The sequence below is a fragment of the Alligator sinensis genome, unplaced genomic scaffold (genome assembly GCF_000455745.1).
Source record: "Alligator sinensis unplaced genomic scaffold, ASM45574v1 scaffold1081_1, whole genome shotgun sequence".
Taxonomy (NCBI): Eukaryota; Metazoa; Chordata; order Crocodylia; family Alligatoridae; genus Alligator; species Alligator sinensis.
The window spans coordinates 455,691-468,089 of NW_005842921.1; the positions used below are offsets into that span (position 1 = coordinate 455,691).

Here is a 12,399-nt window from a genome sequence, read left to right on the forward strand (position 1 = left end):
GCAGCTCATGCATTCCTAACTGCAGACACTCCGTCGTGGAAAAGCACCACCCCTTTAGAGCCAACAAGGAGCGTACTTTCCAAAGTGCTACTTTGGTGCATGTGATTAAAACCCTCACCCCCCATGTCCCATCCGTCCCCTCTGATAAACCATAGAGAACATTTCTGGAAGTGACCCCCGTTCCCCTTCCCGTATCCTTCAAATAGGTAGTCACCTTCCCCCACACCCTTTGCACGTAAAAGCAGTCCCATAGCACATGTGTCACTGACTCGGGCTCATCGCAGAGCTCCCTTGGGCACTTGGGGGGCCGAGTGAGTCCCCAGCGATAGAGCACCTGTTGCACTGGCAGAGCATTTCGCACAGCTCTCCATGCCAGCTCCTCATGCTCCGTGGTCTGCCAGGGGATGCTTTTTCTCCCCTTACACTGACTCAGAGCTCTGCAGAAGGCTGGACAAGGCTGAGCTGTAGGAAATGCCACCTCAGCTGCAGGTAGCTGGAGTATCAGAGACCTGGATCACTGTTGCTAGAAGAGTTCCACCCACCCACTGTCACAGTCCTATGCAAAGCATCAGAGTATATATCCTGCTCTCAGAAGACTATCGCTAGCTGCCTTTCTGAAGCCTGTACTCGCATTAATAGGGGCCAAGGGAGGAACATGTAGAGTAGGGGTCAGTGACCCCTGCCCTGGGTGCCAGAGTGTGGCATATGAAGCCATTTTGCTTGGTATGCCACAACTGGCCTGGGCTCTGGGCAGGCCCCTGCCAGTGGCCATGGAGCCTGAGCTACTGGCATGCAGCTGCAGGCTGCTGTGAGCAGCTACAGGAGGGTTCATGGAGATCCGGCCCAGTTCACTGCTGGCAGCAGATGAACGCTTGCTGGAGAAGCCGCCTGAGCTCTGTGGCCAGCTGCAAGGGCCTGCTCAGAGCCTGGGTTGGCTGTGGCAGGCAGCCGGGAGGTTGCACGCAGCTGCACCAGGGTCTGCGAAGCCCCAGCCTACCTTGTTGCTGGTGGTGGGTGCATGCATGCCTTGGGGTGGGTGGCGGGGAAGGGGCTGGGACTGTGCTGCCACAACAAGAATTGGGCCCCTCACAGCTCCCCCACCATTCACCGCTGGCACCCCAACATCTTACAAGTTGAGGATGTGGGTTTTTTGGCACTCTGCCCAAAAACATTGTTGACCCCTGATTTAGAGCTTCTCAGCTCAGCTTTTCCCAACATGAAGCTTTTAAAGGAGATAGAGGAAAGTAGAGATGGGTAAGTGTATTCTTGGGGATCGGAGAACCTCTTCCCCAAGGAAGAGTTGGAAAGGAACATACAGGACACAAGACTCTTGGAGTTTCAGAGATGGGTGAAAACGGGTCCCCCTCCCCTTCTTCAGGCTTTGTTTTTACTCACCTCACCCCATTGTCTGTATATGGCTTCTGAGTAGTTAAAATAGAGATTTCTAAGGTGATTCCTTATCTCTCTTACCAGCTCAGAGGTCTACAAACCAAAGGAACAAAGCAGATGAAGTGAAATAGGGATAATATATTTCCTGACTGTTGACCCTGTTAAAGGGATGTGTTTCCAGTGGTGATGGGACAACTTCTACTTGCAAGGACTTGGGCAAGCACCCAAATAGAGAGAAAGGGTTAGGAAGGCTGTGCTGGTAAGCACCTTCCAGTGACAGTGGGATCTAAACTCCCAGTTTATGGCTCTCCTGCAGTCACAGAAGTCATGGCAAATTAGACTGCCCTAGAGCTCTGTGCAGCTAGTTTAAAATTAGGTCCAAGAGTCCTGCTCTTGCACCCTCAGTCACATGACACATCTTAGTTGGGTCCAGTCTCCTGTCACCCCAATAACAGCTCTCCCCTCCCTGCTGCCTGCCCTTCACAGCTCACAACTGTTTCCACTAGAAACTGCCTGTCTGCATCCGAACATCCAGCTGGTGAAGGTGAACTAGTTTTAACAGGGAGACACCTCAGTAAAATCTCCCTAGTGAGGATGAAATGCTAGAGGGCTGGCAGACACAGCCATGCTACCTGGTGTCTGAGTCAGGCTGCAGCAAGCAGAGCTCTGCTCTGCTCTCATATTAAATACCTGTTTGCTGCTGGTGGCGCCACTGGCTTCAGTCAGAGCAGGACACTGAAGGAAGCTGGAGATTCGAGCCAACTTATTTTTAATATTTTCTTCACATTTGGAAAACACCATCTACAGAGCAAACATAATACCACAGTGAATAGCAAGGGCAATTAGGCTAGAAGCATGGTGTAGATTAATGTACAAGATTTGAACCTCATCTACATCAGAGAGGTCAGCTGATTGTAAGTTTACTTGTGTGGATTCAAGGTGACTGAAATGCTAAAGCCCTCAATTAACTAAGATATAGGTGAAGACTTGATGCACTGAGTGCCAGTGGGGACCTATCTCTGACAGCACTCACCCCATTTCTGTGAATCTCTTCTATCCTCTTTTACAATGGTAATTTTCCCCTAGAGCACTCAGCACTGGAACAGAAAGTTAGCGTTCAAAATCAGCTCCCTGAGTTATCGGTATAGAGCACCGAATCACAGAATTATAGGACATGAGGGCTGGAAGGGACCTAAGGAAGCCATGTAGTCCAACCCCCTGCTCCAAGCAGGGGCAGCCCCAACCAAACTGGCCCAGTCAAGGCTTTGTCTGTCCAAGTCTTAAAAAATCTTCCAAAGATGGAGAGTCCATAACCTGTCTGAGTAACCTGTTCCAGTGTTTTACTATCCCCCTAGTGAGAGAGTTTTTCCTAATATCTAACCTAAACTTCTCTTGCTGCAACTTGAGACCATTGCTCTTTATTCTGTCATCTGCTACCACTGAGAGCAGTCCAGCTCCATCCTCTTTGGAACCCCCTTCAGGTAGTTGAAGCTGCCTTTCTGCACACTGTCACTAGGTTACCTTCCCATTCAGTAAAGGACTCACACTTTCCCTCTTGTTGCTGACATACTTGTAAATCCTCCTCAGTCTTCTCTTCTTCAGACTAAATAAGCCCAGTTCCCTCAGCCTCTCCTCAGAAGCCATGTGCCACAGCCCTATCACTGTTTTTGTTGCCTTCTGCTGGACTCCCTCCCACTTGTCCACATCCTGGGGGGGGGGGGGGGGGTGTGCAAAACTGGACACAGTACTCCAGATGTGGCCTCACCAGTGCTGAATAGAGAGAAAGAATCACTTCCTTTGATCTGCTGGCAACACTCCTACCAATGCAGACCAGTATGCCATTAGCTATGTTTGCAACAAGGGCACACAGTTGGCTCATATTTAGCTCATTGTCCACCTTAACCCCCAGGTCGTTTTCAACAGAGCTGCTACTTAGCCAGTTGGTTCCCAGCCTGTAGCGGTGTATGGGATTATTCCATCCTAAGTGCAGGTCTTTGCACCTTATGAGATTTCTTTTGGTCCAATCCTCCAAATTGTCAAGGTCTCTCTGAATCCTAGCCCTAATCTCCAGCGTATCTACTACTCCCCCCAGCTTAGTGTCATCTGAAAACTTATGAGGGTGCACTCTATGCCATCTTCCAGGTCACTGATGAAAATATTGAACAAAACCAGCCCCAGGACTGACCCCTGGGGCACTCCATTTGATACCAGCTTCCAACTAGACATTGAGCCATTGACTACTACCCTCTGAGTCTGATGACCCAGCCAGTTTTTTCTATCTACCTTATAGTCTATTCATTCAACCCATACTTCCTTAGCTTGCTTTTGAGAATGTCCTGGATTTTATCAAAAACTTGGCTAAAGTCAAGGTACACCACATCCACTGGTCTCCCTGCATCCACAGAGCCACTCATCTCATCATCGAAGGCAATCAGGTTGGTTAGGCATAACTTGCCATTGGTGAATCCATGCTGACTGTTCCTAATCACCTTCTTCTCCAAGTGCTTAGAAATGGATTCCTTGAGGACCTGGTTCCATGTTTTTTTTCCAGGGACTGCTTTGAGGTTGACTGGTCTGTAGTTTCCTGGATCCTCTTTCTTCTGTTTCTTAAATATGGGCTCTGTATTTGCCCTTTTTCAATCATCTGAGACCTCTCCCGATCACTAGGAGTTTTCAAAGATGATGGCCAGCAGTTCTGCAATCACATCAGTTAACTCCCTCAGCACCCTGGGTTCATTCTGTCTGGCCCCATGAACTTGTACACATCTAGCTTTTCTAAAGAGTTCCTAATCTGTTTTTTGCCACTGTTGGCTGCTCACCTTCTCCTCAAACTGTGCTGCCTGGTGCAGTAGTCTGGAAGTTGACCTTACTTGTGAAGACCAAGGTGAAAAAGGCATTGAACACTTCAGCCTTTTCTGCATTCTCTGTCTCTAGGTTGCCTCCCCCATTAAGTAAAGGACTCACACTTTCCCTGCTCTCTCTCTTGTTGCTGACATATTTGTAGAATCCCTTCTTGTTACCCTTCACATACCCTGCTAGCTGCAACTCCAGTTGTGCTTTGGGCTTCCTAATTTCATCCCTGCATTCCCAAGCAATACTCTTATACTCCTTCCTAGTTGGTTGTACAAGTTTCCACTTCTTCTAAGATTCTTTTTTGTGTTTTAGATTATTGAAGAGTTCCCTGCTAAGCCATGTTGGTCTTTTGCATGTGTAAGTGGAATTTCCATCCTTGGAGGTTTTACAGCCTGGCTCGACAAAGGCCTGGCTGGAATGATCTAGCTGGGGATAGTCCTGCTTTGAGCAGGGGGTTAGATTAGATAACCTCTTGAGGTCCCTTCCAACCCTAACTTTCTACGATTCTATGATTCTGCCACACTTGCTAGTCTTCCCGCACATTGGGATGGTTTGTTTTTGTGTTTTCTCTAAAGTCCAGCCAGCTCTCCTGGACTCCTCTCCCCCTCAGACTGGTGTCCTGGGGGATCCTGCCTGTCAGTTCCATGAGTGAGTCCAAGTCTGCTTTTCTGAAGTCCAGGGTCCTAACTCTGTTGCTCTCCTTTCTTCATTTCCTCAGGATCCTGAACTATGTCATCTTGTGGTTGCTCCTGTTCAAGTTACTACTAGTACATCCCCCACCAATTCTTCCCTGTTCATGAGCAGCAGGTCAACAAGAAGAGCACAGCCCCTAGTTGGCCTCTCAGCACTTGCACCAGGAAGTTGTCCCCAACATTCTCCAAAACTTATTGTATTGCCTGTGCACTGCTGTATTGCCCTCCCAACAGATGTCAGGGTGATTGAAGTCCCCCATGAGAGCCAGTGCCTGTGATCAGGAAAATTCTTCTACCTGTTTAAAGAAAGCCTCATCTGCTATTAAGGCCTAAAGGAAGGAAGCCAGACTACATGCTGCACCATGCCGGGCTGACACCTGCTTGGTGGGAGATACGGGACTAAGAACTGCACTTGTTGTTTGGAATACCAGAAGAGTCCAGCACGCTCATAGCTTCATCTCTCTGGGCTGGAAAACAAGAAGTTGCAACTGAATATCTTACCTGAGAATGAAAGTATGAAATGCTCTGACCCAGCCTGATGGCCTGCAATGCTACCACTTAGTCCACATTTGCATATTGCAGTTCTATGATATGAAGATGAACAAACCTGAATTATGGTCCCGCTATTGGTATTCCTCAAAGGAAAGAAGGAGCTGCTTGTGGCATATTTGGCTTTTGCCCACTCTTGTGTCTGAAGCATGTGATCTCTCTCCAACACAGCCGACTCTCGACTTGGGTCATTCAGGTCCTCAGAGGACCTGTGACTTCTCACGGTCTTGGCCAAGACTGACTGAAATCTAAGGCCAAAGTAGGGTTAGAAAAGTGTGTATACATGTCGCAAAGTGCTAGACATAAATGAACAGTAACTAATAAATGCCTGGTGATAAATAACTGCCCTGAAGGACTTCATGAAACACTATGTAACTTCTGTCTTGACTGTGCATTCCCCAGAACCTGACACTCCCCTGATAGGCAAGTATCCTGGTTTGCCAGGTTTTTTTTCCCCCTGACAGGGGTGGGGGTTGGAAATCATATATTCTCCCATACAACACACCCCCAGATATAACACATACCTTATTTTTGAAAGGCCCCAAGAAAGACAAAAAAAAAAATCTTACCTTGGAGTAGTATGGGTAAGTTTTTGAGGTTTGTAGGCTCCAGGGCTGGGGACCATGCACCAGCCTAAACCTGTGTGCTGGCCCCTGGGGATATGTGTTGAGGTCCAATCCAGCAAGCCAGCTCTAGGATGGTGGAATGGATCTGACCATGCTGCTGGCCCTGGAGCTGCATGCAAAGTCCAGGACTTCACACTGGCTCTGGAGCTACACGCTGGGTCAGACATGTCATGCAGTCCCACAGTGAGTGCATGGTTCTGGACTCAGCACATCAGGTCCAATCTAGCACATGGCCCAGGTGCCAGCATGCAGTTGGGGGTGGGGGTGCTTTTTACATGTCTGGAAATTTGGTGGTGGCAGGGGAGAGAGAGTAAAGGCAGTGTTCATTGCCATAGTCCTCAGAATGGAGGCAAGTAATGTTGCAGCCATTCCACATCTCCCTTCCCCCACCAAATGCTCAGGGCCAAGTGAAGCCCTTTTCCTTGTATATAAATGTACACTTCAATTTTCTCCAAGTGGTTTTGGGGAAAATGGGCAGGTTGTGTGAAGGAAAATATGGTACCACTCTCACATTATTATTCTACAGGTGGCAGCTAATGTGAGCAGAACAGCACTTGCTTTATTTCCCTGGGTAACCATGTCACAGCCTCCAGTAGCACACACACCCTTTTTAAGGGGCTAGGAATCTGGGAAAGGTCCTGTGGGGTTTTAAAGATACAGAGGGGGTTATACCACTAGGGGAAGCAAGAACCATTGGCATAGAGAGACGCTTTGGAGGAAATGTTTATAAATCCTCCTACTTTTCCTGTAAGGCTTTGTTTTCCTCCTTCAGCTTTCTATACTCTTCCTCCTTCTCATGACATTTTTCTCGGCTGACCGTGATGAAACATTGGCTGAAAGAGATGTGTAGGAAAAAAATTACTGGTCATCAAATTATGCCCATGACAAGACTAGGGATAGCTACTCATCCAAGGAGTTAAAAGACAGCCCTAGCTTTTTGCCAGTCCATTCTACATATGCAGCTTGCAGGACAGTGACTGACACACATGTATATTTAGCGTGAAATGCTGCGACGCCACCAGCTGCTCTGACCACCTGCAGTCAGTTTGAGCAACAGCAGTGATTCTCAACCAGGGTGCTGGGGCACCCTGGGGTGCTGACAGATCCTTTGAGGGGTGCTGTGAGGTGTAACGAGATAAGTAAGGTGTGAGGAGATAAGCAGAGAAGTGTAGGCTCAGGTCTTGTCCTTGCCTGACAGATCCCTCACCCCTACTGCCTAGCCTCTCTGCAAATAAGTGCTGTAATATATAAATTAGTTTTTGCAGCTGGGTGCCACTCAATTCACAGAAATTTTGGAGGGGTGGCTTAAGTCAAAAAAAGGTTGAGAACCACAGAACTAGTGTCGAGTAGTGGTGTTCTTACAAATTTACTCGAATCTAAGATGACCCTGAATTTAAGACAATCTCCCACTAATTAGATTCTGTACATGAATTTATAAATTTGTTGCAATTTTCTATGTATCGAATCTAATTATTGGGGGGTTATCTTAAATCCATTCCCCCAGTGCTGCAGGGGTGCAGGCAGTGGAGAGGCAGGTAGTGTGGGAAGGTCAAACAGCTTCCCCCTGCTTGTGCCTAAGCCCTTGCCTCCTCTGCCCCCCTGCAGCCTTGGGTTCCCTGTTTCTCCCATCCTATGCTACCTCACCTACCTCAGCCTCTGCTCTCTCTCTGCACCTCCCTCCCCACTGCCTGGTCTGTGCCAGCAGGCTCTGTCCCCACTCTAGCCTGGGGTAGGCACTGAGCATGGCCCTAGTTCAGCACCCATAGCAGCTTGTGTGGGTTGTTTGCTGCTGCTGTGGGATTAGGCTGGGCTCCAGGCTGCAGTGTGCATGAAGCAAAGGTAAGTGGGGAAGGGAGAGGGGCAAGTGGGAGAGCAGAGACTATGCGGTGGGAGGAGATGGGAGGGAAGAGGCTGCAGGGGGAGATGGCAGGGTGCAGAGGAAGTGGGGGAGTAGGCAGCAGCTGTGGCTATGGCCTGAACCCCAGGTAGGGGCTGAAGTCCAAGTCATAGCAGCCACCTGCCCCCCTGTACATCATTCTAAGACAAGGAGCATTTTCCCCCACATTAAATTGGGGGGGGAAGGGAGGGCTTGCCTTAGAATGTGGTAAACCTAGTATTAGTGCAATGTCATGGTACAGTTATTTGCCACTTGGCTGAATATACTAAAGCTATATAATAGATGTGATTAGCTTCTGCAGGGGTTCTTTTTGTTTAGGACTGTACCTAAGTGCATTGTAATCTGCAGGTCTCATCCAGCACCTCTGGACAGGAGCATCAACTCTAAGGGTGCTTGCAGATATAAAAAACAAACACACAAATGGCATTTTAAGCCTGGCAGGTTTCCATGCTGAGCCCCGTGCACACCCAGAAGAGACAGCATGTTACTTCAGCCCAGGTCACTCTATGTCTGTAAAGACTGGGTGCTTTAGTGGGGCTGTTTTAGTGCTTTTATCTAATAGCTGATTGAATCAGCTTTAGCTAAAAGTGCCAAAAAGCCCTGCTGAAGCACCCAATCTATATAGACACTGCAGAGCCAGACTGAAGTAATGTGCTGCTTCTTCTGGTAGGGGGCATGTTTTTTTTAACATCTGCAAGCAGCCAAAACCACTTTAATAAGGCAGGGTCAGGTCCAGCATTGCCAAGTTTTAGGTGAGAAATTTATTTGGAAGGATTGTCAGCCACTGCTTGTCTCTCCCACAGAGTGTGATACTATTGCCCAACTCTGGCTCTGGAGATGAAAGAAACTAATCTGGATACATGAAAAAATAGTGAAAAACTGGGGAAATTTGAAGCCAGATTTGGATTGTGACTTTATAACCACCTCCTAGAACAGGCTGAACTTAAGCCCTGGCCCTTAAGTGACCTGAATTTGAAGAAAAACCTGAACTTTGGTTGAGCTGCTATATCATCCATTAGATTCTAGAAACAATCTGAAGCTTTGGCCCATGTCAACTGCATGTAAAACTAGAAAAGACTTTGAAAGAAAGAAGGTTTACAAAAGTTCCTTTAGCTATTTCATTCCTCCTCCAGTTTCATCCTTGGCTTTTTCTGTAGTTCCTTACTCTGATCACATTTGGAAGCTATGAAATACCTAGAGAGAGGCTGCTTTCACTGCAATCAATATTTGACCAGTAAGGGAAATTTCCCAGTAGAGCCTGATCTCAATGGATTTCCAGCCAATTTGTGTGGGACTCAGATAAAACTCAGAAAATTACCTGAGTGCTTGCTGCAACTGAGCTAGTTGAATCTGATTCATCACTGCTCTTAATTTTTCGGACTTCACTGTTCCATTTTATCCCTGGCATTTATTTTAAGTTACATTTTAAAGCTACCACCCCTTTTCTACCCCTGCAGTGACTTAACACCCTGCCACTCTCACCAGCAGCCCAGATGGCCTCTCTGAGCTTGCCAGTACCACCCTGGGAGTAGCTATTAGAAGGCCATGCCTAGGAAATACAAGACTCTCACTTTCCTATAGTCCCAGGAGCAGCACATGCTACCACTATAGCTTGTTTAAATTTTTTTTCCAACTATTTAAGTTGGTCTAATAAAAGATATCACCCAAAGAACCTTGTCTACCACTATAGCTATGCACAGTTTCTGCCAAAGGACAATTTACCACTTGCCTTTTCTTAGTCAGGATGTGTGGCTGCTGCTTATGGGATCATTATATATTCAGCAAATTGTTTGCTATGGAAAGCCACCATGCTATGTCATAACTTGCATAATTCCAGGATACCTAGTAAGGTGCTAATGGAGTATAGAATTGACATATTTACCCTGAAGGACTAACTGAAGATAGTGGCAATCCAAAGGCCCAACATGGGAGGCTGAGGTCAAGCAGAAGAAATGGAGCTCCATTTCCTTAGAGGGTGATTAGGAACAGTCAGCTTCACTAAGGGCAAGTCATGCCTGACCAACCTGATTGCCTTCTATAATGAAATGAGTGGCTTTGTGGAAGCAGGGAGACTGGTGGATGTGGTGTACCTTGATTTTAGCAAGGCTTTTGATACTGTCTCCCACAGCATTCTCGCAGGCAAGCTAAGGAAATATGGGCTGGATGAATGGACTGTAAGGTGGACAGAAAACTGGCTGGAGCATTGGGTTCAGACAGTAGTAACCAATGCCTCAATGTTTAGTTGGCATCCCAGGGGTGGGCAATTTTTTCGGGCGGAGGGCTGCTTACTGAGTTTTGGCAAGCCATCGAGGGCCACATGACAGGCAGCCAGGGGCAGATAAATATTAATTTTCTAAATTTTTTAGGGGCCCTGCAGGCCGGATAGAATCGCCTGGTGGGCCGCATGAGGCCTGCGGGCCGCATTTTGCCCACCCGTGTGGCAGCCCCAGGGGGTCAGTCCTGGGGCTGGTTTTGTTCAATGTCTTCATCAATGACCTGGAAGGTGGAATAGAGTGCACCTTCAGCAAGTGTCCAGATGACACCTAGCTGTGGGGAGTAGTAGATACACTGGAGGGTAGGGCTAGGATTCAGAGTGACCTAGACAAATTGGAGGACTGGGCCAAAAGGAAGCTCATGAGATTCAACAAGGACAAGTACAAAGTGTTGCACTTTGATGGAACAATCCCACACACCAGTACAGGCTGAGGGCTGATGGGCTGGGCAGCAGCTCTGCAGAAAAGGACCCGGACGGTCACAGTAGAAAGTAAGGTGAATATGAGCCAGCAGTGTGCCCTTTTTGCCAAGAAGGCTAATGGCATACTGAGCTACATTGATAGGTGTGCTGCCAGTAGGTCAAGGGAAGTGATTATTCCCTTTTATTCCGCACTGGTGAGGCCACATCTGGAGTACTGTGTTCAGTTTTAGGCCTCCCACTACAGAAAGGATGTGGACAAATTGAAGAGAGTCCAGCAGAGGGTGACAAAAAATGGCGATGGGGCTTGGGGGGGAGGACATGACTTATGAGGAAAGACTGGGGGAATCGGGCTTATTTAGTCTAGAGAATAGGAGCCTGAGAGGGGATTTGATAGCAGTCTTCAACTACCTGAAGGGGGGTTCCAAAGAGGATGGAACTGGACTGTTCTCAGTGGTGACAGATGACAGAACAAGGAGCAATGGTCCCAAGTTGCAGCAAGGGAAGTTTAGGTTAGATATTAGGATGAATTTTCTCACTAGGAGGGTAGTAAAACACTGAAACAGGTTACCTAGAGAGGTTACCCAGAGGTGTGGTGGAAGCTCCAGCCTTGAGGCTTTTCAAAATCTGGCTAGACAAAGCTTTGGGATGATTTGGTTGGGGCCAGTCCTGCTTTGAGCAGAAGGTTGGACTAGATGACCTCTTGAGGTCCCTTCCAACCCTCACTTTTTATGATTCTATGATTGCTCTGTGCCAATGCAGCTCTTCAGCCACTGGGCAGGTGAATGCTTTTAATATCAACACCCAAGAGCATTCTTTAAGTTTGTAGGGGAATAAAAAAACCTCCTCAGGAATTTTCAAGGCTTAGTTTTCATCATGCATCCTTGAGCTGCAGAATTAGAGTTTTTCTCAGTCATCAAGTCCTGTCCCTTCACACTCACCTAGCACTTCCCGTCACACACTGAAGTTCTTCAGGCAAGTGGTCAAACTGAGCTTTGATTTCATGTCTGTCAGGCTTTGATCTGTCAGGCACAGAATGGTAAAAAAGGGTTAGAGTTGGTAAACAAATATTAATTCAAAGTGCACAGTCTGCAAAAGCTAAGGCCCTCTCCTTAAAATTCTTGGCTAACTGTTATCTTGGCAAGATAACAAAAGAGTCAAAATAGACATGGTTATAAATATATCTTATTAGCCCACTGGCTTAGAGGTTGTTGCTCTGCCTTGCCATGTGAGAGACCTCTCATGACCTCAGCTATTGGCTCTCTCTCAGGGATATGTCTACCTGGAAAGCAAAGGTATGACTAGGTTGTATAGGCAGACATTTCCTTGCTCCCATCTGGCTGGCACAGGTCACAACTGCAGTGAAGACAGGGTGGTACAGGTTGTCCCTCCGGGAGCCCTGAGTACATACACAGTAGCTCTTCAGCCACTGGGCAGGTGAATGCTTTTGTAACAAACACCCAAGAGCTTTCTGTAAACCTGAAGGAAGAAACACCTCCTCAGGAACTGTCAAGACTTGGTTTCCATCACAGGTCCTTGAGCTGCAGAATCACAACATTTTACATCGTCATCAAGTCCTGTCCCTTCACACGCACCTAATGTCTTCCTTCACACACTGAAGTTCTTTCCACAAGTGGTCAAACTGAGCTTTGATTTCATCTGTCAGGCACAGAAAGGTTAAAAAGGGTTAGAGTTGGTAAA

The 12,399-nt window shown here is 47.4% G+C and overlaps 1 protein-coding gene across 6 annotated transcripts in view; it reads right to left on the reverse strand.

Annotated features, from left to right (window-relative positions):
* The window catches only part of LOC102368993, a 37,795-nt gene that overhangs the window by 1,136 nt on the left and 24,260 nt on the right, over positions 1-12,399 (reverse strand). For 4 of the 6 annotated variants that reach the window (XM_025192408.1, XM_025192411.1, XM_025192410.1 and 1 more), the window contains 5 exons: positions 11,640-11,720; positions 6,850-6,942; positions 5,542-5,731; positions 2,080-2,190; positions 1,396-1,482 (listed from right to left, as the gene is read on the reverse strand). In XM_025192408.1, coding sequence (XP_025048193.1) covers positions 1,396-1,482; positions 2,080-2,190; positions 5,542-5,731; positions 6,850-6,942; positions 11,640-11,720 — 562 coding nt within the window. The remainder of the gene's footprint in view (positions 1-1,395; positions 1,483-2,079; positions 2,191-5,541; positions 5,732-6,849; positions 6,943-11,639; positions 11,721-12,399) is intronic. The other 2 variants (XM_025192409.1, XM_025192412.1) reach the window with 2 other exon arrangements.